Raw genomic sequence first — 26,925 nt, forward strand, 5'->3', positions numbered from 1 at the left:
AACTCTCAGCAAGACAAGAGGGCAGGGTCTCAAGTTGTGCCAGGGGAGGTTTAGGTTGGAGATTAGAAAGAATTTCTTTCTGGAGAGGGTGATCAGGCATTGGAATGGGCTGCCCAGGGAAGTAGTGGATTCTCCGTGTCTGGAGATATTTCAAAAGAGCCTGGATGTGGCACTGAGTGCCATGGGCTGGGAACTGCAGTGGGAGTAGATCAAGTGTTGGACTTGATGATCTCTGAGGTCCCTTCCAACCCAGTCAATTCTATGATTCTATGATTCTATGATTTTATGATTCTATGATAGTGAGAGCATCTGATGGGAACTAATAGCTCTCAGTCTTACCTTAAAGGATTCTATTGCCACAGAGGTTGTGGGCATCAAACCTTCTGTAGCTCTCCTTGTTTTGCCCCTGTTGGTGTGAGGGAGGTTGGATGGTGGGATTTGCTCTGGCAATGCCCAGATGTGCAGGACAGCCCAGGGAAGGGAAGAGGAAAGGAGGACATCACACAAGCATCACACAAGCAGCTGGAAGTAGGAAGCTGTTTGTGAACAAGTCTATTTGGACAGGTAATTTACCCTGTCACCCAGTGGGACACTCGCCCCCCACCCCCTCCCAGTTTAATTATTGTGTCATTTGTCGTTGACAGCTACTGCTGCTTCCAATTAGCTCTCTTTAATTAAAGCCTCCAGTTTTCCAAGTGTGTGAGCATGGATTTACTGGGAAGAGTGTGACAAGGAAGAGGAAGAGCTTGGGGATGTCTGATGAGAAATGACATTCCCAGTCCCTGTGGGACTGGCAAGTTATTTACTTATGATGCTGGAGCAGTAGGCTGGAATCAAACCCAGATGTTCATCTCTATCCCACAGGAGCATCTCCTCTCCCACCAGTTTTAAAACTGGTCTAGTTTCACAACTGGTCCAGTTTCTTCCCATTATAACTAAGATGTGCTTCAGCTCCCTGGACTTTTCTGTGTTGCTTTTTTTTGCTGAGTTTGCAGGTCAGGTGGATAAAGCACAGAGGCTCAAGCAAGACAGAGGAATTCTAGGGCTGTAATTCAGGCCAAATGAAAATTGGCATCCTGGGATGCCATGCAGGTGACTGAACATCCTCACTGCCTCTGCTAAGGGTGCAGAATCTTGTTCCATCAGTGGTCTTTTAGGTGATTTCTGCCGCGCTCTATTGAATCAACTGTATTATCCTGAACACTCCATTCAAGGCTTTGAAATCAAATAATCTCTTTCCTCAATCTTTCTGCAGTTTTTCAGGGCTGGCTGGGTCTTGAAAGACAGCAGCATTCAGAGAACCCACATGGCTTGACAGAGTCACTGTTCAGGGTTTGGGAAGTGTATCTTTTGACTGGTGGAAAGGAAATTGGCTACTTAAGATCCCTCTTTGTACATTTAAATTAACTTAGTCCATCAGACTGAATAAATCCCACTGCTGTATTAACATCCAATTATAAAAGCAGAGATTGAGCTATGATTCACGTTTTGACCAGAATGTTGGCAGTTTAAGGGGAAAAAAAAAAGTATATTGAAATAAAAAAGTCAGAAAATGAGAGCCAGAAAATTATGACTGAGCACATAACAGGAGCTTTTGTGAATACATATAGTGGCAGAAGCAGAAGCCAAATTTCTAACAGGATTAGCTTTTACTGTCTATCAGATCCAAAAAACCTCAATCATTTTGTTCTAAATGACTTTCTGGAAGTCATTCACACTAGAAATGGAGGGTGGATGTGAGGCTGGGGGCTGGAGAAGCTGCTGTTTGCAATTGAGGCTGGACCAGAAATGCTCCATCCCTGGTGGGTTGTGAAAAGCCCTGAAGTCAAACATAGTAGGTGAGCTCAGAACCTATCAGCAGTTGATTTTGCCAGGTTTTTGAAGGTGTCCTTGTGAGCTAGAAAGTCATGAATTATTTCTTTGGGGACTGGTGACTGAATGTGTTGATGAAGTGAAATATTTCTTCAAATCCTGCTGTAACTATGGCAGCTGGACCTACTGCCCTTGTGAAGGACATCAGAGTCACTCACCACGTGTCCTACCCTGGCTCTGGGATTTGCATCTAAAATCAGGGAGCAGGAGAGAGTCTAGATGGTGAAGTTGCCTGAGAGATAGAGGTCCTGACCCTTTGGTCCCCCCTGGTTAAACAAGGTGCTAGTGGTGAGGTTCCTGGGGACTTTCACAGCCTCCACTGCATGGCAGTGATTTTGGCAATCCCATGGATGCTCTGGAAATGCTGCCTACCTTGGAGATGAGCAAAAATCATCCCCCCTCTGGTCTCCTACAAGAGCCTTGGAAGCAAAGCAGCTCCTGGATGTCCATCAAGTGTGTGGACTGGGTTCTATAGGAACCATAATTTATTCAGTATTTCAATGAACTCAAAGACTAAAAACATTGTACTTAATAACTTGGTGTTCAAGGGTCAGGTCTTCCCTGGACTTCTTGCATGAACTTGCTCAGAAGACTCAAGCCCACATCTTCAAAGATGTTTAGATAGGATGAGACCTCACTTTCAGCTTTTGTTCTCATTCATAAAAAGGAGAGATGTGCTTCATCACATAGGGGTTATCAGCCCTTAAAACAACAGACACCTCTTCTTACATCCACAGATTCCTCCATCTCACTGAGGGCAAATTACCAGTTAAGCTGTGACCACTGCAGAAACATCAATGACTCTTATCTGGCTCAAAGTGCCCCAAAATAAAGGACACTTTCTCTTTATCCTGTCTGCTGGAACCATGATTATGTTTGATGCAAAAATGTTGACTCCAAGTTCCACCATTGGCACAGGAACTCACCGAGGCTGGGAAATGACCTTAAAAAGCTTGTTAGATTTTCAAGGATGGAGAAGGAGCAATCAGAGTCTGGTTTAAAATGGAGATTTCAACCTTCAGTGCTTGTCTGGTCCCTTCATCCCAGGGAATGATGGCAAGGCACTGTAATTGGGAGGCTGCGGGGACTTTTCTTTTTTTCAGATATTTTTAGGGAAGCATAAAAAGCTGAGTGCTCCCAGGGGGCACGGTCAGTTCTCAAAACTTTCAACTCAGAAAGCTGAGCTGAATTAATTACAGTTTATGTTGCAAAGGAAAATAAGACCTCTGATGTGCCTTATTTGCTTGATGCTCTTGTTCTTTTCAGCTGCCGACCCTAGGTGGCTTTCCTTTTAGTCACAGCTCCTTTGGTTTCTTTGTAGTTCCTTTCTTTATTAATTAGAAGGTCTGACACTTACAGCCCAAGACATTTATCAGCGTGGTGCAATTTTAATTAATCTCACAATAAAGCTATTTGGGGTGAAAGGTGTCATAGAGCAGGAGTAAGGCATAACAATGCAAATGGTGACATGGGACACCTACTACTCTGGTGTGCTTGATGGGATGTGGGATGTAGCTTGGTGTAAGCTCCTACTGCTCTCTGAAACAGAAACTCAAGCAAGGTGTGCTCCTACACATACTACAAACTCTATCCTAGAGGGACCCAGTACCCTAAATACACTGAAAAGGAAGAATTTCTACAAAGATGATCTGAATTCCCAGTAGGTTCCTCCTGGCTCTGAAAGGAGCTTGTATATATTTGATGGCTAATTAAATAATGATACCTACAGAGACCACTTTTTAGCTGTTCTTTTTTGTAGCAATTTGCCAAGAAATAGCAAATTTCAGTCCTCTAGGACTTCTTTACCTATATCATGGACACGAGTGGATTATGACACAGAATATTCAAACTCAGCACCACTAAATGCTGGAAAGAGGATGTGCAGCTCCAAACTTCTTAACCAAGGCTCACTTCTATAAGACAGATGTAAGCCAACTCCCAAATGGAGGCTCAGAAAAACTACCTACAGTTAATGAGGATTAATCAAGCTGCACCATATGTTAAGCTGAGGGTACTTTGGATAGGAACTGCACGGCTACAATCCCAACTCTTTTCACAAATTTCTAATTACAAGTAGTTGCAAGTACTCTGATCTTCACAGTGCAGACATGGCCAAGCTGGATGTGATCAAGGAAAGATAATCCACAAGATATTTTTCTCGGGTGGACATAGCAGCTGGGAATGCCCAAGACAATAAACTGTCTTGTCTTCTTGTAAAAAACTTGTCTTTTTGGAAGCCAGATAAATAACAGACTATTGGGTTCAAAATAAGTGTAACTGGGTGAAATCCTGGAGCATACAATTTATCCCTGAAGTTCAAGGAAGGTAGAACAAATGCATTCATGACCAAGCCATCTTTTTGTGACACGTTTTAATGATTACAGAAGCTGGAAAGACTCAGTCCCACTTTTTTGGGTCTGTGGTCTGTCCTGATTCTGTTCTTATGTCCATGGCAATAGATTCAATTTGAGAAAGCTGGATTTGTGTTGGGTTTTTTTTAGGGATGTTTCTTTCTCTGTTTTTTTATAGACTCCTTTTGAAGTTGGATAGTTGTTGAAGTTGTTTTCTTTGGGTGATTTGACACAGGCAATGGTGCCATGGTAAATAAATCCCATCATATTTCTGTCTGAAGTTTTCTAAAGCTCCTGCCACCTGCCAGAGGTAAAAATACAGTTGTTCAGATTTTGTTCATAGACTACCAGCTATCATGTAGGGTGTCTGTAGAGGGGTCAGGAAGGCAATTTCTGATACAAACAGAAAAGGTCTTTGTAAATAGCTGCAATTTGCCCTGATATATATTTATATATAAAAGCCAGTTCCAAGTTCATTTACAGATGCAATCAGGACGAATCTTAATCTGTCACCTCGCAGCTCCAACTCTCCTGAATATTGCACCAAATAAAAAATTGTCACTAGGATCCTGGAGCATTCCCTTGTCATTTATCATGAATAACTGTTCTGCAGTTTATAGTTGGCAGTTCTCAGTGGTGTTTCATCAGGGTAATGCCATACTACATCATCTGAAGGAATAAACTCTCCCTGCTGACACGAGCTGGGGGGAAGGCCCTGGCAATTGACTGCATTTTATAGAACCTCTCTGAAGTTTATTCAATGGAAAAGAGACTCTCAGGTCATTGGGCCCAAATTGCACGTTTGGCTTCAAAAAGAAGTAAGGGGCTTACAAAACCTGGTAGGAATCAAAAGCCTTTGGTCTGTAAGGCAGGAGGTCAGGACAGGACATTCCTTGTGTCTTTGAAATCTCTGACTGAAATACTTCAATTAAAAGGGGAAAAAAGGAAAAAAAAATAACAGAATGGAATATTTTGACAGTAGGTGGGTGTTTTAGGTCCACCTGCAAAGCCTGCTGAGATGCAGTCAGCTCATGCAAGCCCCAGCCTGGCAGTATTCATCCTTTTCATAGTGGGAGAAGCATGGGATGGGACAGGAATGACAGGAAAGATGCACAAGGAATGGAGGGAGAGTGGAGTTAATGCTCTCCTGGGACCACTTTTGGTGGTGTGGGAGGTCACGGGAGGGAGGAGACAAAACCATCACGAGACCAAGTTCTCCAAGGAAGCTAGAAGGCAACAGGTCCACAACCAGTGTTATGGAAAATGTTGTAGTGTAGGAAAGCATTGAGATGAAGTGAACTTTAAGCTGTTGCAGAAGATCCCACATTTAATGGCCTCAAGGTACCAGGTCAGCACAGCCTGTGCTCAGCCTGCCTGATTTGCTGCTTCCTTGTGAAAACCTCCTATGAGCTTCCCTGGCAATGAGATGTGAAAGGCCATGGGGAAGAGGAGAAGGCCAAAGGGAAGCTGTTGATCTCAACAGAGATTGCACCAACTTTTGTGCAGTTTTGACAGGAGTTTTACCAGGACTGAACTCTGGAGTATCCTGCAGCCTTATTCCTCTGTTTGTTCCAAGCTTGCTGAGCTCTGCAGGGATATCCCTCTGGAAAGACAGGCTCCAAAGGGAGAGGACAGAAAAGGTGACCCCTCCATCAAGTCATTGTGGGCATTGTAGAGCCTGACAGGTTGTTCCCTTTCCTTCTGCAGCTCACTCGGGTGCCCGTGGAGTCGTGCAGCCAGTACGAGACCTGCAGCGAATGCTTGGGCTCTGGGGACCCTCACTGTGGATGGTGTGTTCTTCACAACATGTAAGTACCTGTTGGTGTTTGCCACCATCCCCGCCTTGCTTTTTCCCCCCAACCATCTCCCCTCCATGGCTATGGTAACAAAAGGCAGGAATGCAAAATGTTTTCTTGGTCCAAGGTGAGTCAATGGGTCACCCAGGTACCTCCAGCAAGGGCTCTGGGACTTGTTGGGGGAGACTTAAACTGGAAGTATTTTTTGGAAGAAAATGGAATAGATGGTTGGTAGAAACTCATCGGATCTTCTCAGCCACTTGATTCACTGTCTGCTGACTGCACAAGGAAAATCACATGTCCACCCTGATGTGCTTTGTGTCAAACCCTCCAGCAGCTCTTCTCTGGTTGACAATTGTTGTCTGGTTTCCCTCACTTAAAGCAGTTTGGCTCTATCAGCTTCTCTCAGCACCTCCAACTTTCCACTGCTGACCTGAACCTCCCTTCTTTCAGACACCATGATCCCCATTGCCCTTAGAGAGGAAGCAATGCCCTGTAAGCATCATGGTGCCCACTTCAAGGTAGAGCTCAAGGGGACTTTGAGGTTTGGATGCTGACTCTGGGAAAATGTTGGCCCTGAAGTTGAGTGTTTGTCCTGTGTGGGTCAACTCAGCTGTGTCAAATGAGCATAAATGAACCAAACTCCTCATTTGGTTTATCTGACCAGGGTGCTGAGCCAAATTATCTGTATCCATATCCTTCAGCTTCTGCATAAGAGACCAAGAAGGTGACTCAGTTCAAGATTTCATTATTCAACAGTACTGTCTCATCCAGCACTGGATCCAGTTGTCCTCAGGACTCAGAGATTTGTTCATTGGATTTGTTTTTTCTGGGCTTTCTAATGATGCTATTGATCTTGAAGTTTCCTCTCTTCAGCCATCACTACTACTGACCTCCTCCTGCTAAAGCTGTGGAGAAGGAGGTGTCAGGTTGGCTGAGCTCCTGGCTATGAGTGGTAAAGTGGTCTCATTTACCAAAAACCTCTCAGCAGAACCAGTGGCTGGAAATTGCACTGGATTTGTCCAACCAAACATCTCCACCTGAAGTTAGGAAGTTAGGAAGAAGTTCTTCACCATGAGGATGGTGAGAGACTGGAACAGGTTGCCCAGTAAGGTGGTGGAAGCCCCATCCCTGGAAGATTTCAGGACAGGCTGGATGGGGCTCTGAGCAACCTGATCTGGTGGGAGGTGTCCCTGCCCATGGCAGGGGGGGTGGAATTATAAGAATAGAACCTGGGAATCTGACAGGAAGCTGACCAGGAGCCAGCAGTGTGCCCAGGTGGCTAAGAAGTCCAATGGCAACCTGGGCTGGATCAGGAACAGCGTGGCCAGCATGTCCAGGGAAGGGATTCTGCCCCTGTGCTCAGCTCTGGTGAGGCCACAGCTTGAGTCCTGTGTCCAGTTCTGGGCCCCTCAGCTCAGGAAGGAGATTGAGGTGCTGGAGCAGGTCCAGAAAAGAGCAAGGAGGCTGTGAAGGGATCCAGCACAAGTCCTGTGAGGAAGGGCTGCGGGAGTTCAGGCTGCGTGTTGAGGCTGGAGAAGAGGAGGCTCAGGGGAGACCTCATCACTCTCTCCAACTCCCTGAAAGGAGGTTGGAGCCAGGGGGGGTTTGATCTCTTTTCCCAGGCAGATTATCAGTAGGACAGCAGGACATGGACTTTAGCTCTGCCAGGGGAGGTTTAGGGTGGATATTAGGAATAAATTCTTCCCAGAGAGGGTGATCAGACATTGGAATGGGCTGCCTAGGGAGGGGGTGGATTCTCCATCCTTGGAGGTTTTTAAGAAGGGACTGAATGTGGCACTCAGTGCTATGGTCTGGGAACCACAGTGGCAGTAGATCAAGTGTTGGACTTGATGATCTCAGAGGTCCTTTCCAACCAGGCTGATTCTATTTTTCTATGATCTTAAAAGTCCCTTCCAAGCCTGAAACCTCTATGATTCTGTGAACAGTTTTGGGGAAGGGATGGAGGAGGCAATCAAGCTGTAAAATCAGATTGCCAATGGGTGAAGCCCTGCCTGTCAGTCAACTTATTCCTCCGAGATAAACCATCAAGACAAACTGTGGTAGACTGGGAGATAGGTGACATCTGCCAAAGGGGGTGCAGCATTCATCTTTTTGTCCCTCCCTCCATGTGGGTCTCTCTTATTTTGGGCTTGGCACTTCCAGACCCTCATTTCCAAGCTTCTGAGAAGCCTGGGGACGCCTGGGGACAGCTCTCCATCCATCTTCTCACAGTGGATCTGGGCTGTCTGTTGGGAGGGCAGCGTGCCAGGACTCAGGAATCGATTTCCACGGCTCCACTGTCCTAACCTTACACCGAGAAACTCGAGTCTGCTGAGAGAGAAAGAGACAGACAGACCCACAGACGGCTGCAGGAGAAAGGAGGGGAGAGGAGGGTTGGGGGAAGAAGGGGGGGTGGAGATTGATTGCTTTCTGCCCCAACAAGAGGAGAGATGATATAGAGCAGGTCACAGGAGCTTTTCATCTTGATATCTTTACCCCCGATCTTGTCCCCCCGCCGGAGCTCAGCTCCCCTCCCGGGCTCTGTTCAAGCCTCTTTAGGCAGTGATGAATCATTTAGTTGGTGTAAATTGAAAATGTGGAGCTGGGTTGCTGTGTAGGTCTCCAGGGGAGGGGATGAGGGGCCAGGGTGGGGAGGAGGGGGAGGAACCAGGCTGAAAAGCTGATCGCTGGCACGGCGGCACTTGGTGCTTGGTCGCAAGGTCGAAGCAATGTCAGCAGCCTGAGGAGGGGCTGCAGAGAGGGAGAAAGAGCAGAGGAAAAGTTTTCACAGTTGGAAAAGATCTCTAGAGATCACTGTGTCCAACTGTCAACATCCCCCCCTGAATAAAATTGATGTATCAATATCTGTATCACCCACTAGAGCATGTCCTGAAGTGCTCCATCTACAGGGTTTTTAAATACCTTCAGGGATGGTGACTCCATTACATCCCTGGGCAACTTGTTCCAACACCTGACTACTTTCTCAGTAAAGAAATTCTTCCTCAAATCCAGCCTGAAGTCCCCTAGTGCAACCTCTGACTATTTTTCCAGTCCTATCATCATTCACTTGAGAGAAGAGCCCAGCACCCACCTCCCTACAACCTTTCAGGGAGTTGTAGAGAGCAATAAGATCACCTTCAGCCTCCTCCAAACCAAACATTCCCAATTCCCCCAGCCTCTCCTTATAGAGTTTGTCCTCCAGACCCTTTCCCAGCTTGGTTGCCCTTCTCTGAACTCCCCCCAGGACCTCAATGTCCTTCTTGTAGTGAGGGACCCAGAACTGAACCCAGCACTCAAGGTGCAGCCTCACCAGGGCTGAGTACAAGGGCACCATCCCTGCCCTTCTCCTGATGGCCACATTGATGCAAGCCAGGATGCTGGTGGCTTTCTTGGCCACCTGGGTACTCTGCTGGCTCATATTCAGGTGGCTGTCAACCAGCACCCCCAGGTCCTTTTGTCTCTGGCAGCTTTCCAACCACTCCTCCCCAAGCCTGTAGCATCGTGTGGGGTTTTTGCCACTAATTTTTCTGCAAGCTTGAAATGAATTGTAGCTTCCTCCTGGGTCAGATGCAGATGTGTCCAAAGGTGACATCTAATACCTGACCACCCCTCTAAAACCCCCAGCAAGCTTCTTCTGTCTTCATCCCTATCCAAACCATCCTCCTCCTCTCCCCCTCATGCTCAATGCTAAGGGATGCTCTTTGCCCCCTGAACCCTTCAGCAGATGAATCCCTGCCTGCCCCAGCACCAGCTCCAGAGCAGACAGATCAGAAGCACTGATCCATGTTCATGTGGTTACCACACAAGTTTTCAGCCCTGCATGGTGTTTCTGGGCCATGTTTTGCACCCCAGCTACCAGCAGGATGAGGATTTGGGGCAGAAGAGCACCAGCATCCCTGCAGGGAGAAGCAACACTTCATAAAGGGGAATTATTCTGACCTTGCTGGGTGCAGAAGGGACCTGTCCCAAGCTCTTTTGTTGCTAGCTGCCACTTGGATTTTATCTGTGCTGCCTCATTTCATCCTTTTGTAGCCCCCATCTAATTCTGGGATGAAGAGCTGAATATTCACAATCTGTCCTTAAGGGAGGATGCAGCCCCTGAGATCTGTCCTTGCTGGTATGGGGACTCTTTGGTCCTAATTTCCAATCAAAGAGGCAAATGGTCCCATTTTCTAGGAGAACTTTTTTTTTTTTTCCCCAGCTCATAGTGGGCAAATGATTGTTATTTTCTTAATAATAAACATTATTTAGAACGGGCTGTTACCTTTTAGGAATTGCAGAATGATTTATTTAGACCTCAAAAGTTCCTGCTTTGGGATTTTATTTCAAGGTTCAGTAAATTGCCTAAAAATTTCAATGTAAAAAGTCATTTTGAGCTGAAGCATTACTTCCCCCCCCCTTTTTTTTTTTTATTTTTTTTTTTATTCTTCATTAAAATGAAACATATGGGCATCTGTGATTTTTTTTTTCTCCCCCAGCAGTTTTTCCCAGCTCTGGAGACTGAGCAAAGCAAACCTGTCAACAAACAGTTTTAGTTTGGAGGAGCTGACATTTGCTGCAAAGCAAAGAGGGTTTGGTTAAGCATCCTCAAGTCTGTCCTGCTCCAGAGGTAGCAGAGCCAGGAACTGTCACTCCTCTGTTCATCTGCACGTGTCCTTTGTGTCTCCTTTTTGCACCCAAAAACCTCACTTAAAGGACATGAGATGGCTCTGTTGGCTTTGCAGCCCAATTGATGAGGATGTGCCAGGAGGGGCTTCCTTGCTCCTAAACCATGGGAATAGGATGCAGTGGCCTCCTGTAGGCATCCTCACCCCATGAAAGTGCAACAAGAGCAAACTTTTCCATATGGGCCACACCAGCCACCTTCCTGGCTCCCTTTGGTGGGCTGAGTTAGCCAAGGGATGCCCAAAACTTGGAACACACCATTTCTCAGAGTGGTTTAACTGGAACAGCAGAGATGGTGTTTATGAGACACTTAAAAAGCCATATGAGAGGGTTATTTTTTTTTTATGCTTCCCCACCAAAGCACAGCCATGTTCAGAAGGGTTTTATTCTGTCCTACTCCAGTATCTCTGAAGTTGCCCTCCAAGTCCTCTGGTTCTCCAGCTCTTCCCATCTGCCTTGGAGCTGTGGGATGCTTGGGGACCCAGTTCTCATTTCTGACAAAATAAGGATGAGGAGGAAGAAAAAAAAAAAGAAAAAGGCACTTAAACAAGTTGTTTTCTAGGGAGTGAGGGATTGGTGTGGAGGGGCAGGGAGGTTTGGTATTCAAGCTCAGACTCATTGCCAGACCAGAAAAAAAAAAAAAAAAAAAAAAAAAAAAAAAGAAAGAAAGAAAAAGTCACAAAGTGCAGCTCCTGCTGTCTGGGCTCAGCAGGTAACCTGATGCCATGCTGCTTGCAGAGCCTCATTGATCGTCCCTGGCTTTAACTTTCTTGGTCAAAGTCTTCTGAATCACTAGAGAGTCTCGGGTAACCTAAGCTGCCTACAGATACTGCAATAAGACCTTTTTTTACAGGGTCTTTTTCTTGCTTGACTTTCTGCCGTCTGAAAGACTGGGACTGTCTTTCAGACTGAGGTTTGTTTTGGTTTTTTTCTTTCTTTTCCCCTTCAACTCCTCTCTTTTCCTTCCCAGTCTTTTTCCTCCACTTGCACAGGGGAGGGAGGGCATCCCAAGTGCTGCCTGGAGAAGGGGCAAAGGGCAGGGGACCCAGGAGGACAGAACATTACACCCTGTGTTGTGTCACCTTGAGCCCTAACAGTGAGGAAAAAGTGATTTACTGATTCCTGCATGGGCTTGGGATCCTATAGACTCTCAGTTTTCATCACAAGAAACCAAGGTCTCAGCTGGCCCTCTTTTCCCCTCCTAGTGTTGATACATCCCAAGGTGCAAAGCAGAGACCCTTCAGTGACTGGCAGATGTTTTGCATTTGCCTGACAATCATAGCTGGGACCTTTTTGATGCAGATTAAAATCTCTGTCTATCCATCCCTGCCCTAGCACAGCCTTGCCTTCAAATACCTGGGAGACCCTCTACATTTCAGAGGTCCAGAAATTTGTCCCTGTCTCCCTAAAAGTGGATCAGCCACACAAAGAACAAAATGACTACCAGCTCAAATCCTGCATTGCCTTGGAAACTTGTAGCTGGCTGGGCTGATCTTCTCCATCAAGAGTGTTCAGTCCTCCTGAGCTACTGGGGGACATTTCTCATTGCAAGAGGAGGTTGCCACGAAGATGCTGCTGCTACACAGTGGGGGGAAAAACCTAAATGATGGAGGGTCAAAAATAATGCCAGGGATTTTGAAACCTTTCATTTGGTTTGAAGTCTCTCTGATGGGCTGATTGGCAGTTTCAGTGGTGGCAAAGGGAGGAGTGAACCAGCTCTCAAGACACCTCCTCTCCAAACAGGGGTTGGGTTGATTCCTCCCTGGCCACTGCTGGTGCTCAGCCAGCCTCATACCTGGCCTGTGAACCTCTCCATCTGATAGCAAAGGCAAACAGAATCACCTTCCCACAATCAGCCTTGGCAGGGAGGGATCTCTACTCCTTCTCAGGTAGTTATTGAAACTGGAGATGGCATTTCAGCCTTCCCACAGAGGGGAACACACAGCAGGGGGGGTCCCGTGGAGTGACATTGGCCAATTAAGCATTCTGCATTGAGCCTGGGGAATCTTTAATCTGTCTGCTGAGGTCTAGCTAAAGTAGCCATCATTTCACACCTGGGTGTTTTCCCCTCCTTTGGAGCAGAGGAAATAGCCCCAAATTGTGACAGCTCTGCAATGGCCTTTTGAAATGAGATCAGGGCTCTTAGGCCAGAGAGCAGGAGGAAATTCTTGGGATGGGGAGCATGGCTATTGATGGTGAGAAAGCCCCGAGTGAAATAGATTCTCCTGGGAATCCCAGATGGGTGATGACATTGAATAAACCACTCTGAACCAGCCCTGGCCCTTTGAGCAGAGCAGCCATTCATAGAATCATAGAATTTTCAGTGTTGGAAGGGACCTTTAAGATCATCTAATTCCAACCCCACTGGCATGGGCAGAAACACCTCCCACTAGATCATCCAGCCTGGCCTTAAATACTTCCAGGGATGGGGTTTCCACCACCTCTCTGGGCAACCTGTGCCAGTGTCTTACCACCCTCGTGGTGGAGAAATTCTTCCTAATATCTAACCTAAATCTCCCCTCCTCTAGAGGACTGCAAAGCTGCCCCAGTGTTGTCCCTCCACCTTGTATGTCCAGCACTGCTGATGTCCTTTCATTCCTTAGATGTCCCTTTTAGGAGGACTTTTGCTGCTCTGGTCTACCTAGCAGTGCAGGGCAGAGCTGTGTCCTTCAGAGGTTTGATTATCTTGGTGGCCATGCCAGCCTGAGGCAAGTTGGGGACAGAACTGGACACCCTGGGCTGTAAGACACAGGCATGTGGTAAATGTGTTTTGATAACAACCTTCTTCCTTGATGAGCTTATTTTGCTGGAGGGCAGTGGGGAGGTGGAGGGAGATAATTAGTTTGTGCAGTGAGTTCCAGCAGAAGCTTCCTCCTGATGCAGCGCTCTGAGTTAGGTGTCCTACTTGGGATTTTGTCTCCACCATGGAAACATTAAGAGCTCAGGTTTGGCCTTGCAAGAAATTCAGCCTTTTGCAGAGAAAGATCTCTGGGATATCTTCTTCTCTGATAGGAAACACAGCACAGAGTCTGCTTGGGCTAGGAGGTGTGTTCCCTCCTAGGACATGCACAGAGAAAGGGGTAAGGATGCTCAGTGGGACCTGTGGGGCTTCCAAAGGGGCTTTTAGATGCTGGTTCCCTCTTTTTCATCATCTCAACATTGTCCTTGCTCTGGGACACTTGTGGGGCAGCACAGCAAGATATCCTACAGGGCATATCTAGGTTAACATCTGTGGAGAGAAGAGGGACAGAGGAGAGCTGCCTGACCACCCTGCTCTGCTTTATAAACTTGTCAGGTGTGCCTTGAAGCTGAGATGCAAAGTTACAGGGGCTGCCACAGGGAAGGAGTTGACCTTGACTTTGATTATACTGGAGGTTGACAGAGCCACCAAGGAGACTTAGATATGGAGTGGTAACATAAGGACTTAATTAAGGTACCTAAACACAGATGTATGGGGAATCTACCAGAAGAATTTGAAATGCAGCTGCTTTTTTTTTTTTTATACAAGGAATTCAGTTCAGTTACTCAACCATGCTCTCTGCTGCAACTGGAGCATCTGAGATGTTCACCTCCAGCTGGAAAATATGACACAGATTCTTCTAGACACCCATTCCCTCCGGGAGATATGTTGGGAACCAACTGGGGTCTTCAGGACATCTCAAGTAGCATTACACCCCTGTGTGTGGGCAAGAAAATAGAGCCCAGACCCAACTTGGGATGTCCTCTTTACACATATGCCTACCAAAAACCAGGTCTGGGGGTTGCAGCTTGACCAGTGATACCCCTCCCATTAATTTTAAAGTCTTTCATGGTCCTAATTGGAAAAAAAAAAAGCAGGGCAAGGGGTTCCTGCAAGGCTGTGCCATGCTCAAGAGTAGATTCAGTGAATGTCATCATATATGGATGGCTGGTAAATTAGGTCTCTGTTACTGTGTTGTTTGTTGGGAGTTTCTTTCTATCTTGCTGTCAAGTACTCCTGGATCTCCCTGCATCTACCAAGGTGGGCAAATGACACTCTTGTCTCAGCAACCAGAGATGAGAAGGAGTTTTCCTTCCTCTGAGGAGAAGGACTTGAGGGTGATGGTGGACCAGGAGCTTAACACGAGCCCTCAGTGTGTGCTTACAGCCCAGAAACCAAGCAGGTCCTGGGCTGCTTCTTTTGATGCAAAAAGAAACAGAGACAGAAAGTCAAGGGAGGGGATTCTCCCCCTCTGCTCTGCTCTGCTGAGAGCCCACCTGGAGCTCTGTGTCTAGTTCTGGAGTCCCCAACATCAGAAGGACACAGAGCTCCTGGAAGGTGTCCAGAGCAGAGCCACTCAAATGCTCAGAGGGCTGAGTACCTCCCTGGGAAGCCAGGCTGAGGGCTTGGGGTTGTTGAGCCTGGAGAAGAGGAGGCTCCCAGGTGAGCTTAGAGCAACCTTCCAGTATCTGAAGGGGCTCCAAGAAAGATGGGGGAGGGCTTTGGACACAGGGGGGTAGGGAGAGGACAAGAGAAATGGGTTAAAACTTGGAGAGGGGAGACTGGGGTGGGAAGATAGGAATAAATTCTTGAATTTGAGGGTGGTGAACCTCTGGCCCAGGTTGTCCAAGGAAGTTGTGGCTGCCCCATCCCTGGCAGTGTCTCAGGTCAGGTTGGATGGGGCTTGGAGCATCCTGGGCTGGTGGGAGGTGTCCCTGCCGATGCAGGGGGGTTGGAACTGGATGAGCTTTAAGGTCCCTTCCAACACAAACTATTCCATGATTCTGAGCACACTTACTGCAAGGCAAGGTTTTAGGGGGCAATTACCCTCTGGCCAGTTTCTTTTTGTAGCTATTGAGGAAACATAAATGACTTTATGTTAAATAATGCCCAACCTATAATAACTCCAATCCTTTATTTTCCTCTGTCTTAGCCTCTTCTCTGTAGGAGATGAGTAACAGTTCCTCACCTTGCATGAGGCTGTGAGGTCCAAAGCTTTAAAGCCCCATGAATGATAAGAGTGGTTTGCAGAAATCCTGCAGAGAGCTGGGCTTGATGACCACAGGCTCCTAAGCAGTGCTGGCGATAAAGCATGAGAATAATTTAATCTCACCAGGACTAAGTTTTGGCTTTGCTTAATTAAAGCAGACTCTTAGCAGCCATGGCAAGGTGCAAACATACCTGTAAATTCTTTGCTTAACCCAGGAAAGATGCCCAAATCCCACTCTGCCCTTGCCTAGCTGGTAGAGAAGAGGTGGTACCAGAAGGGTTAAGGCAGCAAAGAATGAAGTAAACACCCCAATATCTTACTTCTCCTTTCCATATCTCATTCCCAAAGCCTCCTGCCCCTCTGGCCCCAGGCAATAAAGGAGATCTACATTTTAATTGAGACACGTTTAAAAAATAATCTCAATCTAACTCACCCATGCCTGGAGGGCTTCTCCCTTGTTAGCTGGGTGCAGGTGGTAAGTGCACATTTAGGAGGGGGCCTGGGGGAGTGTTTGTTATATGGTATTTTCTCCCCTATTTCCATTCCTGCTTGATTCCCTCTTCTGGGGTGGAGGGCAGAAGGCTGAAGATGTCAGGAAAAGGCAGGGTAGAAAATGGCAGTGTCATTTGGATCTTTTCCTCTCCTGCAAACCTCTCCTGGCATGCAACACCCAACCAAAAGATGCACAAGTATTGCAGTGACACTGGAGGACCTGGGCAACTGGGTCTTTGCAAAAGATTGTCACCCAGCTGCAATTCCATCCTCTTTCCCCTACCTCTGATCCTCTGAAGGAGCAGCAGACAGGAGGCCAAGATGGAATTATATTATAGAATGGTTTAGGTTGGAAGAGACCTTAAAGCTCATCCAGTTCCAATCCCCCTGTCATGGGCAGGGACACCTCCCACCAGCCCAGGTTGCTCCAAGCTTCATCCAACCTGGCCTTGAACACTTCCAGGGAGGGGGGAATCAACAACTTCTCTGGGTAATCTGTACCAAGGTCTCCCCATCCTCATAGTGAAGAATTTCTTCCTAATGTCTAACCTAAATTTCCCCTCTTCCAGTTGAAAACCATTACCCTTTATTCTACCACTTCATGCCCTGGTTAAAAGCTCCTCTCCAGCTTTCCTGTAGCCCCTTGAGATACTGGGAGATCTCTGAGGTATCCCTGAAGCCTTCTTTTCTCCAGGTTGAACATCCCCAAGTCTCTCATCTTGTCCTCTTAGGAGCTCTGTGATCATTTTTGTGATGCTTGTGCTCCAACTGCTCCACATCCTTCCTCTGTTAGGGTCTCCAGAACTGGACACAGAGCTGTGGGGAGCTGAGTAGAGGTGCAGAATCTTCTCCCTTGACCTGCTGGCCGCTCTTTCTTTAAAAGCCCAGGGTATGGTTGGCTTTCTGGGTTGCAAGCACAGCTCAGGGCCAAGGGGGAGAAATAACCACAGGAAAATTTGACTCCTTTTGTTGCAGACCCAAAGATTTTCCACAAAGAGAGGTAAATTTGGTCTGCAGACTTTCTCAGAGAGAAAAGGAGGCCACAGAGAGACAGGAGGCCACACGAGCTGCTCTGTCCCTTGGTACTCCAGGAGCTGGGGACAGACACATCCTGTATCCAACATCCTCTTGGAAGCGAGGTGTTTGCCATCCAGCCCTGGCTTGTTTTGTGCAGGGCAAGAGGGCAGGATTTCAGCTCAGATAACACTTTCCTATTTGGTCTGCTCCTTATCTCCTCTAGCAGTGCTTGGCCTGATAAGGCACTATCAGTACTGAACATCTCTGCTGGAGCCACCAGCAGGGATGTGCCTGGTCCAGAGGTGACTTTTCTTCACTCCTTGCAGGCTCTCCTGGCCCTCTTCCACCCAGAGCCTCTAAAGAGCCAGACAGTTCATAATGGCATGGGGGTAACATTGGGATGCTTGCCAAGAGCTTTGGAAGCAAAGGTGGATGAGAACAAATCAATCTGATCCTTTTCTCGTTTTCATCCAGTCCCAAATCAATCTGACCCCTTCCCCATTCTCATCCAGTCCCAATCCTTGCAACAAGCCTGCAAGGAGCAAACCAGAAAGTAGAATGATTTTTTCCATCTTAAGCCATTTTTTTTGTCTCTTAAAATTTATTTTCAGGCATGGATCTGAATTCTGCAGGCTCTCTGGGTAGGGTCTCAGAATACCTTTCTTTTTTTGGCAATTTTCTGCATGGTAGGGACTTAACTCTTATGGTATTTTTAGGGTAAATGTGTGTTAATCTCTGCTCCCTGTTCCCTTCTCTGCTTTCAAGCTCCAAGGTACAAACCTGGCCTTGAGGATTCCCTCCCAGCTTTAACTGGTGGAGGATCTGGAAGGGTTGGTGGCAGACCCATAGCATAAGATCATCTGGTCAATCAGCAAAATATCTTTTCTCTGCCTCATGAGCTGCTCAGTCCCATTATTGGTGTTATGTTTCATCTCTTATTGATTGGGGTGAGGTGAACAAGAGATTCTTCCCCACTATCCCCCTTCCCAAATGAAAAACTAAAAGGCAAAGTAAACGTTTTGACTCTTCACTCTGGCAGATGCTCAGGGAATTTACAGTTAATTAAAAAAATTAAACTATTTAAGAGTGAAAACATGTAGAATGAATTATAGGAAAATCAATTAATACTAATAGTTTTCTATTAAATATTGCACTCTGGAGCTTTCTGGGAGTACACTGCTGCTCTGATCTGATCGTGACATCATTAGCATAATATAAAGAATCAAAAAATCAATAGCTTGTTGAAGCCCCAAATTAAGGCCAAGCAGTGTTGTACCATATCTTCAAATATCTGAAATAGCAACTTGTCTCTGTCACGTCAGAGCTATTTGCAGCTCAAACATCTCTCAGAAGGTAGAGAGGAATTCACTGGCCTGCCTGTCATTCCTGGAGCTATCCCCTTGGAATACTTGGCACCAAGGTTAACTCACTTTTTTCCAGCAATGTGGACACAAACAGAGCAGAAAATCTGATCAGGATTACATTGGCATAACCCTGGAGGGACTCCAGAGCAGACAGACAGACAGATAGACAGCCAGATTTCTGTAGGATGGAAGCATGGATGAGATGTCTTCCCTCATTAACTTGATTTAGAGTTGATGGTTTTAATGTCCAAGGAAAGGATTCTGCCCCTGTGCTCAGCTCTGGTGAGGCCACAGCTTGAGTCCTGTGTCCAGTTCTGGGCCCCTCAGCTCAGGAAGGAGATTGAGGTCCTGGAGCAGGTCCAGAGAAGAGCAAGGAGGCTGTGAAGGGATCCAGCAGAATTCCTGTGAGGAGAGGCTGAGGGAGCTGGGGGTGTTGAGGCTGGATAAGAGGAGGCTCAGGGGAGACCTCATCACTCTCTACAACTCCCTGAAAGGAGGTTGGAGCCAGGGGGGGGTTGGGCTCTTTTCCCAGGCAACTCTCAGCAAGACAAGAGGGCAGGGTCTCAAGTTGTGCCAGGGGAGGTTTAGGTTGGATATTAGAAAGAATTTCTTTCTGGAGAGGGTGATCAGGCATTGGAATGGGCTGCCCAGGGAAGTAGTGGATTCTCCGTGTCTGGAGATATTTCAAAAGAGCCTGGATGTGGCACTGAGTGCCATGGGCTGGGAACTGCAGTGGGAGTGGATCAAGGGTTGGACTTGATGATCTCTGAGGTCCCTTCCAACCCACCCAATTCTATGATTCTATGATTTATGGGGTTTCTTTTGCCTATGCTGCCTGGCTAGGAGAGTGCAACTCTTCTTCCTACATTGAAAATAATAATAATAATAATTAATAATAATAATAATAACAACAATACTACTAATAACAATAATAATAATATAAGAATAATAATAAATGGAGATAAGAAAGACTTTGAGAAGGGTTGTCAGAGCTGCTTGGGCAAGAAGAGACTCTGGGTCTGGGTCTCAGTGAGTGCAGAACACAAAAGTGGTCAGAGGTAGGGCTGCTGTTTGTGTGGGTTTGGGGATGAAATGGAAGAAAAAGGATTTGTTGCAGATGCTGATGGCATTGGCCCAAGAGGGAATGGACATAAGTGGGAATTTAGTGTTTAAGTTAGGCTAAAGTTTCTGGGTGGGAGGAGAATTTGAAGTAATCTTTCACCGAGGGGAGGGAGTGCTAATAATAGAGCTGGGCTTATGATTGAGCTTGATAATAAATCTGCTGGGAATCCAGGAGTCCTTTCAGCTGCTGTGTTTTGTGTGGGGGACAGCTTGAGTCCCTTTTCAGCTCTGCTTAGGACTCAATGACCTGCCAGCTCTGTATGTGAGACCTGTGTCACCATATAAGCCATGAGACTCCAGTCCAACCCAAGGAGTTTCTGTTTCACATCAGAAGGTTCAGTGGAGTCTGATGAGAGACACTGCTCACCCTGAGGCAGAGATGAGGCTCCATTCAGTCACTGAAATACTGAAATTCATCTGGTGGCCTTGTTTTTAACCAAATCCTACTGCATTGTCCCTGTCACACTTGCCAATCCAAGCTGGCTGTCTTGGATACCCTGTAGGTGGTCAACAGAACAGAGAACAGATGACTCAGTCTCTGCTGCCTGTATGGAATAAATCCCTTTTCTAGGAGCTCAGATGTCAGTTCCTACACCTAAAGATTGATCCATAAACACAAGAGCCTCAATCTGCCATTTAATCCTACCCCTACTGCCTCTGGACCTCAGATTTCCCAGCTGATACCACAATCCTAACTCTTCTTTGGTCTGAAAAGCCTTCAGAAAGAGAGTGGGGCTTTGGATTATCATCATCATAGAATCATGGAATGGGTTGGGTTGGAAGGGACCTCAAAGCTCATCCAGTTCCATCCCCCTGCATGGGCAGGGACACCTCCCACCAGCCCAGGTTGCTCCAAGCCCCATCCAACCTGACCTGAGACACTGCCGGGGAAGTGAAGCCATCCACAACCTCCCTGTAATCCAGTCCAGGGTCTCCCCACCCTCACAGTAAAGAATTTCTCCCCTCTCCCAGTTTAAAACCAGTCCCTCATATCCTCTTACTTCGTGCCCTTGTGCAAAGCCCCTCTCCAGCTTGCTTGTAGCAGAGTACATCATGGCAGAGTGCATCAAGTTTTGCACCATGGGCAGATGTTATGTAGGTGAAAGTGATGTCAGCAGCTTGTGTCCTTAAAGAAAAATGGTGGGTTTTTTTTTTTGTGGGGAGCAAAATGATGAGATTGGAAGGACTTGAGGCACCACAGAAATCCATGTTTCTAGAACCAACATAGAAGAACTGTCCCCCTATCAGGCTGGGAGGAGGGATGCTCCTTTATGGCAAGCTTAAGAGGAAGGTAAATCTTGTGACGTGGTTAAGAGTTGGAGAAAGGATGAATAAATAAGCTCTTTCCCTAAATGCCATTAATGTGGCCCCTTGCACCAAGGACACTCTGTTGGACATGACTTTGAGACCCCCTGATCCAGTGGGAGGTGTCCCTGCCCATGCAGGGGGGTTGGAATTAAATAATCTTTAAGGCTTTTTCCAACCCAAACAATTCTATGATTTGCATCCAAAGTTGAGACACGACAGATCCCATGGGATATTCAGAAACGTGGGCTCCTGGTCCATTTAAACTCTGAAGTAATAAATAAAACAAGTCCAGGGAATGTCATTAGGTATTGGAAGACAACTACCTATGCTCCAAAGTTTATTAGAATATAGTTTGACTTGGACCAAACTATGGCTCCTTCAAAAGATTTCTGGACATGTTTGGGAAGTCAATGGGTCAAGGAGGATTTCTACAGTTTTGGGGGTTTTGTTTGTTTGTTGTTTTGTTGGGTTTTTTTTAATTATAGAGTTTAATAACCTGACTGTGATCAGACCATGTCATTTGGCTCCAGAAACAGAGAATATTCCCTAGTATTATTTGATGTACTAATGGGATGTAGTTAGAGCTTCCAACTGCAAGGAGAGAGTAGGAAGGAAATCCTGGAGGAAAGGCTGAAGCTGGTCAGAAAACAAGTTGAAAATCAAGACCTTTATAGAAGCATTTTCTCAAATGCAACAGCAGGCACAGAGACAGAGATTCAGTGCATAGGTGAAGTAGCAGAGTAGGAATATTTTATCAGGAATAAGGATATTTTTCAAAAAAAACAGGTGCTGACACAGGAAGAAACCTGGTTGTTGCCAGTGAAATAAAAATTAGTTGAGAAGGAGGTTTTGAAGGTTGAAACTCATTGTCTAAAGCTGAAGTCATAATATTATGCCCTTGTCCTTGGAAAGGGGTTGGATTGGAACTTGATAAAATTCTGGTAAGAATCAGCAAAAATCAACCTCAGCAAATGTCCCTTTTAATCAGGGCACATGAAAACAAGCAATCAGATAAAATTAAATATATTCTTCTCCTATGCACATGTGAGTTGTCTGCTTTAAATGAAGGTGCTAATAGATTACAGAGCCTAAAACCTTGATAGAAGGAAGCTCATCTGTGGCATAAATGACACAGGAACAAAAGAAGAGGCCAAAATGGTGAAGAAAGGGCTTTTATGCTAAAGAAAGTGCAAAATCAAAGAAAAGAAAACAGGGTCAATCTGTGCACGAGTGACAAGGAGTCCCTAGGGGTGGGAATGGTGTTAAGGTTGGTTTATTGACCACTTGAAGATGGTGACAGTGACTGTGACATGCTGAGAGAAAATCCAAAAGGTTGGGAGGGCAGAAAATGCAGTAATGAGAGGCTTCAAATGGCCTCATATGCATTGAGCAGCTGCCACAATACTTGGAGCTTGTAGCCCATAAAGCTACTAAAAGAGAAACAAATCTGGGTTTACTCTTAGGGTTTACTCCTGGGATGTGCTGCAGGGCAGAGCTACCAATGCATTGCTCTCTAAGAGCATGGTGCTCCATTTCTTGGTCCTGTAGAAGCAAAAATAAAATATATAAATAAAAATCACAGTGAACTTCAAAGCAAAAAGGAAGATAAAAATGAGGAAGCTTGTGAAAAGGAGCAACCACAAAGGTAAAGTGCTTCGTGGTATCCTGGAGACTGCATGAAGACATCATAGAAGAGGTTTATTGTGAAGTTATAGGACTTATAAAAAGAAAAAAAAAGCCAAAAGATGGTAAAAGGGTGGGAAAAAATATTAATTTAGAACTCCTGTTTAAACAGCAAGGTAAAGAGACACCAGTCAAAGCTAGGGGTTGTACTCAAAGGACAAAAAAACCAAAGAGATCATTACTTCTGTGGTGTGAGTTATAAAACAATCCTAAGGCAGCCCACACAGGAAACACACTGCAAAGCTTGGAAAAAATGAATGATTAAAATTTTACAATGTTCCCCTAGAAGTTTGCTTTCTACAGGGCACAAGCTGTTTGAAGTGTCTGGCACTGAGGGTTTGGTAAAAAATCAGCATAAAAGTGCCAGTGACAAAAAATCTTTAAGAAACTCTGATCTGAAACTGCCACCTCATGAAATCAGTTGTAAACCTCATTATTTATTGCCCTTAATACTGAAGGAATGAAAGGTGGGGAAAAAAATTCATTTTGTAATTTATTTTTTTTTAAGAGCTCGACTCTTGAAGGGTCAAAGAATTAGAATCCAGAAATCTGACTTCTTTTTACCTGTCAATTTAGTTGAACCATGATTAAGAATAGACTGAAAAGAAACATGTGACATGCTGGGGGAGGGGAGTGGGTGTTACAAGTCTATTATTTTTTACAAAATAAATCAAAGTTCTTATGATATGGATGATGTGGGTAATACAGAGGAATTCAAACTTATCCCACAGAGAAGAATTTAAACAATGCTGTTATGGGTCAAGAAGAGAAGTCTTCTGATAGAGTAGTAACCAGTTCAAAGATAGGAAATAAAGACCAGAAATGGAATCATAGAATCATAGAATTGGATGGGTTGGAAGGGACCTCAGAGATCATCAAGTCCAACCCTTGATCCACTACTGCTGCAGTTCCCAGCCCATGGCACTGAGTGCCACATCCAGGCTCTTTTGAAATATCTCCAGACACGGAGAATCCACTACTTCCCTGGGCAGCCCATTCCAATGCCTGATCACCCTCTCCAGAAAGAAATTCTTTCTAATCTCCAACCTAAACCTCCCCTGGCACAACTTGAGACCCTGCCCTCTTGTCTTGCTGAGAGTTGCCTAGGAAAAGAGCCCAACCCCCCCCTGGCTCCAACCTCCTTTCAGGGAGTTGGAGAGAGTGATGAGGTCTCCCCTGAGCCTCCTCTTCTCCAGCCTCAACACCCCCAGCTCCCTCAGCCTCTCCTCATAGGATCTGTGCTCCAGTCCCTTCACCAGCCCATTTGCCTCCTTTGGACCTGCTCCAGGACCTCAATCTCCTTCCTGAGCTGAGGGGCCCAGAACTGGACACAGGACTCAATCTGTGGCCTCCCCAGAGCTGAGCACAGGGGCAGAATCCCTTCCCTGGACCTGCTGGCCATGCTGTTCCTGATCCAGGCCAGGATGCCATTGGCCTTCTTGGTCACCTGGGCACACTGCTGGCTCCTGTTCAGCTTCCTGGCAATCCAAACTCCCAGGTCCCTCTCTGTCTGGCTGCTCTCCAACCTCTCTGTCCCCAGCCTGGAGCTCCCCATGGGGTTGTTGTGGCTAAAATGCAGGACCCGGCATTTGTCTGTGTGATGAACCTCATCCCGTTGGAATCAGCCCAACTCTCCAGTCTGTCCAGGTCCCTCTGCAGAGCCCTCCTGCCTTCCAGCTGATCCACACTCCCCCTCAGCTTAGAGTCGTCTGCGAATTTGCTGATGGTGGACTCAATCCCCTCATCTAAATCATCAATAAAGATATTGAAGGTTATGGTTACTTGGGGGGGAGGAACACCCAGGATGGGAGGGTGTCAATGGGACAATGTTTGGTGTATTTACAAATGAGCTAAAAATGGGTAAAGAGAAAGAGTAACTGGTGACAGAGGGTTTTTTAGGGTTATCCAAAGTAAACAAGTCTGCAAGGAGGTGTAAAAGGAATATACAAAATAGAGTGTCAGGGTGGTAAAATAGAGCTCAGGGTTAACCCAGAGAGGGGGGAGGTGGTGAAGTCAGGAGGGTTGGACTAAAAATGACCTTTAGAGGTCCCTTCCATCCCAAATTATTCTGTGATTCTAGGATTCTCTGCAAAGCTCAAACAATGGCTATAATTGGAGGCATGTTTTGGGAAAGAATGGAGAACAGAAGAGAGCATCATTACCTGGTGATCTGTGGTGCTCTCCCATGCTGTGTACACTGGGCACTTTTGATCACATCAATGTTAAAATGAATTTAGGTGAAGCAGGAAAGGGGGTGGGAAGTGTGGGAAGCAGGGAGAGGGGTTTCTACTCATCCTTTGTACAAGGAGAGATTGTGTGACTTGGCGATTTTAATCTTAAAAGAGAGATGACTGAGAGGGTTATAATACAGCCAGACAATCAGGGGTGTAATGAAGGAAGTGAATAGGGGATGATTACTCACTATTTCTCATAACCCAAGATCTAGGGAACTTTAGATGAGATTATCAAGCAGAATATTAAAACAAACAGAAGAAAGGACATTTTCATATCATGTATCATTCATCTGTGAAACATTGTGAAGCACATTATGGAGGCCAGAAATACAACTGTCTGGAAAGCAATTAGACAAATTAATGAAAGAAAGATCTGTTGAGAGCTGCTCAGTACAATGGCATCACTGCAGGCTCCAGGTCAAGCAGTCCCCATGTCACTGCTTGCTGGGAGTTTAAACCAGGAGAACTTTCCCTCTGTAATCTCTGTTTTATTATTTTTTTTTTAAACCAGTAGAAATTTCACTCTACAATCTCTGTTTTTTTTGTTTTTTCTTTTTTCCACCCAATTATCTGCTAGATCAGAAGCAGAATGAATGGGTGTTTGGTAAATGGGTATTTGGGCTGAGCTGGTAGAGCCACTTCTCAGTCCCTGTGTTTCCAAAGGTTTTTGACCATGAGTCTGCTCATCTCTTAAAGAAAAGTCACCTTACCTGGGGCAGGTGATGTAAAGTGTGATGAGTAACCAGGCAGACAGGGACCTGTAGGAGTCCAGAGGATGCCACAAAAATGGTCAGAAGGATGGAAAGCCTCTACCATGGAGAAAGGCTGAGGGTGCTGGAGAAGAAAAAGCTCCAGGGAGACCTTAGTGTGACTTTTCAGTACTTGAAGGGGGACTTTCAATACTTAGTGTAATAAAGATTATAAATAATAATAATCTTATAATCTTATAATAATAATAATAATCATCTTATAATAATAATATAAATAAACATTACAGCAGGGCCTGTAGTGATATGACAAAGGGTGAGGGGTTTAAATTAAATGAAGTAGATTCAGATTAGCTGTTAAGAAGGAATTTTTTTACACTGAGGGTGGCAAGACAGTGGCCCAGGTTGCCCAGAGAGGTGGCAGAAGGCCCATCCCTGGAAAGATTTAAGGTCAGATTGGATGGGGCTCTGAGCAACCTGATCTAGTTGAAGATTTCCCTGCTCACCAATGGAGAGTTGGACCTTAAAAGGCCCTTTCCAACCCAAACCATTTCATAATTCTATGATTTTGTGATCTCTCTCATGCCAGGATGTGTCTGAAAGTAGTCACTAAATTGCTCTTCACCCTTCAGCTTGCCTTGTAGTTGTCTTTGGCTCTTTGGCAGGTTTGGCTCTTTGGTGTGGTGTTGGAGAAAGGCAACATTTGGCAATTACCCCATGGAGGGGAGGATTGTCTCCCATTCAGCCATCCTGGGGTCCTGCTCAGGAACTCCATCTTCCTCTTGCCAGCTGAAGCTTTTGTTGGACAGGAGACCAGGGCTGGGCTGAATTGTCTTTGATTGACTCAGGATCTGCATGAAGGGGAAGCCAAGATTCTTGCAGAAGCAGCAACAGCAGGGAGTCCAAATGCCCATGAGAATGTGCACTCAGCTCATCTCCAGTCAGTCATTTTTTATCTCTTCCTCTGGCTCATCCTTTATTTTCTTGCCTTTGGTTGCAGTTGATGAAGTTTCTATCAGTGTTGTCATGGTGAGTCTGTCATGAAGTTGTCTTTTCCCTGGGGACCAGGCATGAAGGTTCCTGGTTCCTCTTTCAAACTCTGCCACTGAGGCTGGGCAATGAATGTTTCTCCTGTAGATTCTTTTCTTTTCTTTTCTTTTCTTTCTTTTCCTTTTTCTTTTCTTTTCTTTTCTTGTCTTTTCTTTTCTTTTCTTTCTTTTCGTTTTTTTCTTTTTCTTTTCTTTTCTTTTCTTTTCTTTTCTTTTCTTTTCTTTTCTTTTCTTTTCTTTTCTTGTTCTTTCTCTCTTTTTTTTTTCTTCCTTTTCTCTAAATTTTCTCTTTTTTCTTCCCTCTCTTTTTTCT

General features: G+C 45.7%; 1 protein-coding gene across 1 annotated transcript in view; it reads left to right on the forward strand.

Annotated features, from left to right (window-relative positions):
- Positions 1-26,925, forward strand: part of PLXNA4 (plexin A4) — a 479,396-nt gene that overhangs the window by 305,613 nt on the left and 146,858 nt on the right. Inside the window, 1 exon segment of the mRNA XM_030459775.1 lies at positions 5,931-6,031. Coding sequence (XP_030315635.1) covers positions 5,931-6,031 — 101 coding nt within the window.

This window comes from Calypte anna, chromosome 1, assembly GCF_003957555.1.
Source record: "Calypte anna isolate BGI_N300 chromosome 1, bCalAnn1_v1.p, whole genome shotgun sequence".
In the NCBI taxonomy this organism is placed as follows: domain Eukaryota; kingdom Metazoa; phylum Chordata; class Aves; order Apodiformes; family Trochilidae; genus Calypte; species Calypte anna.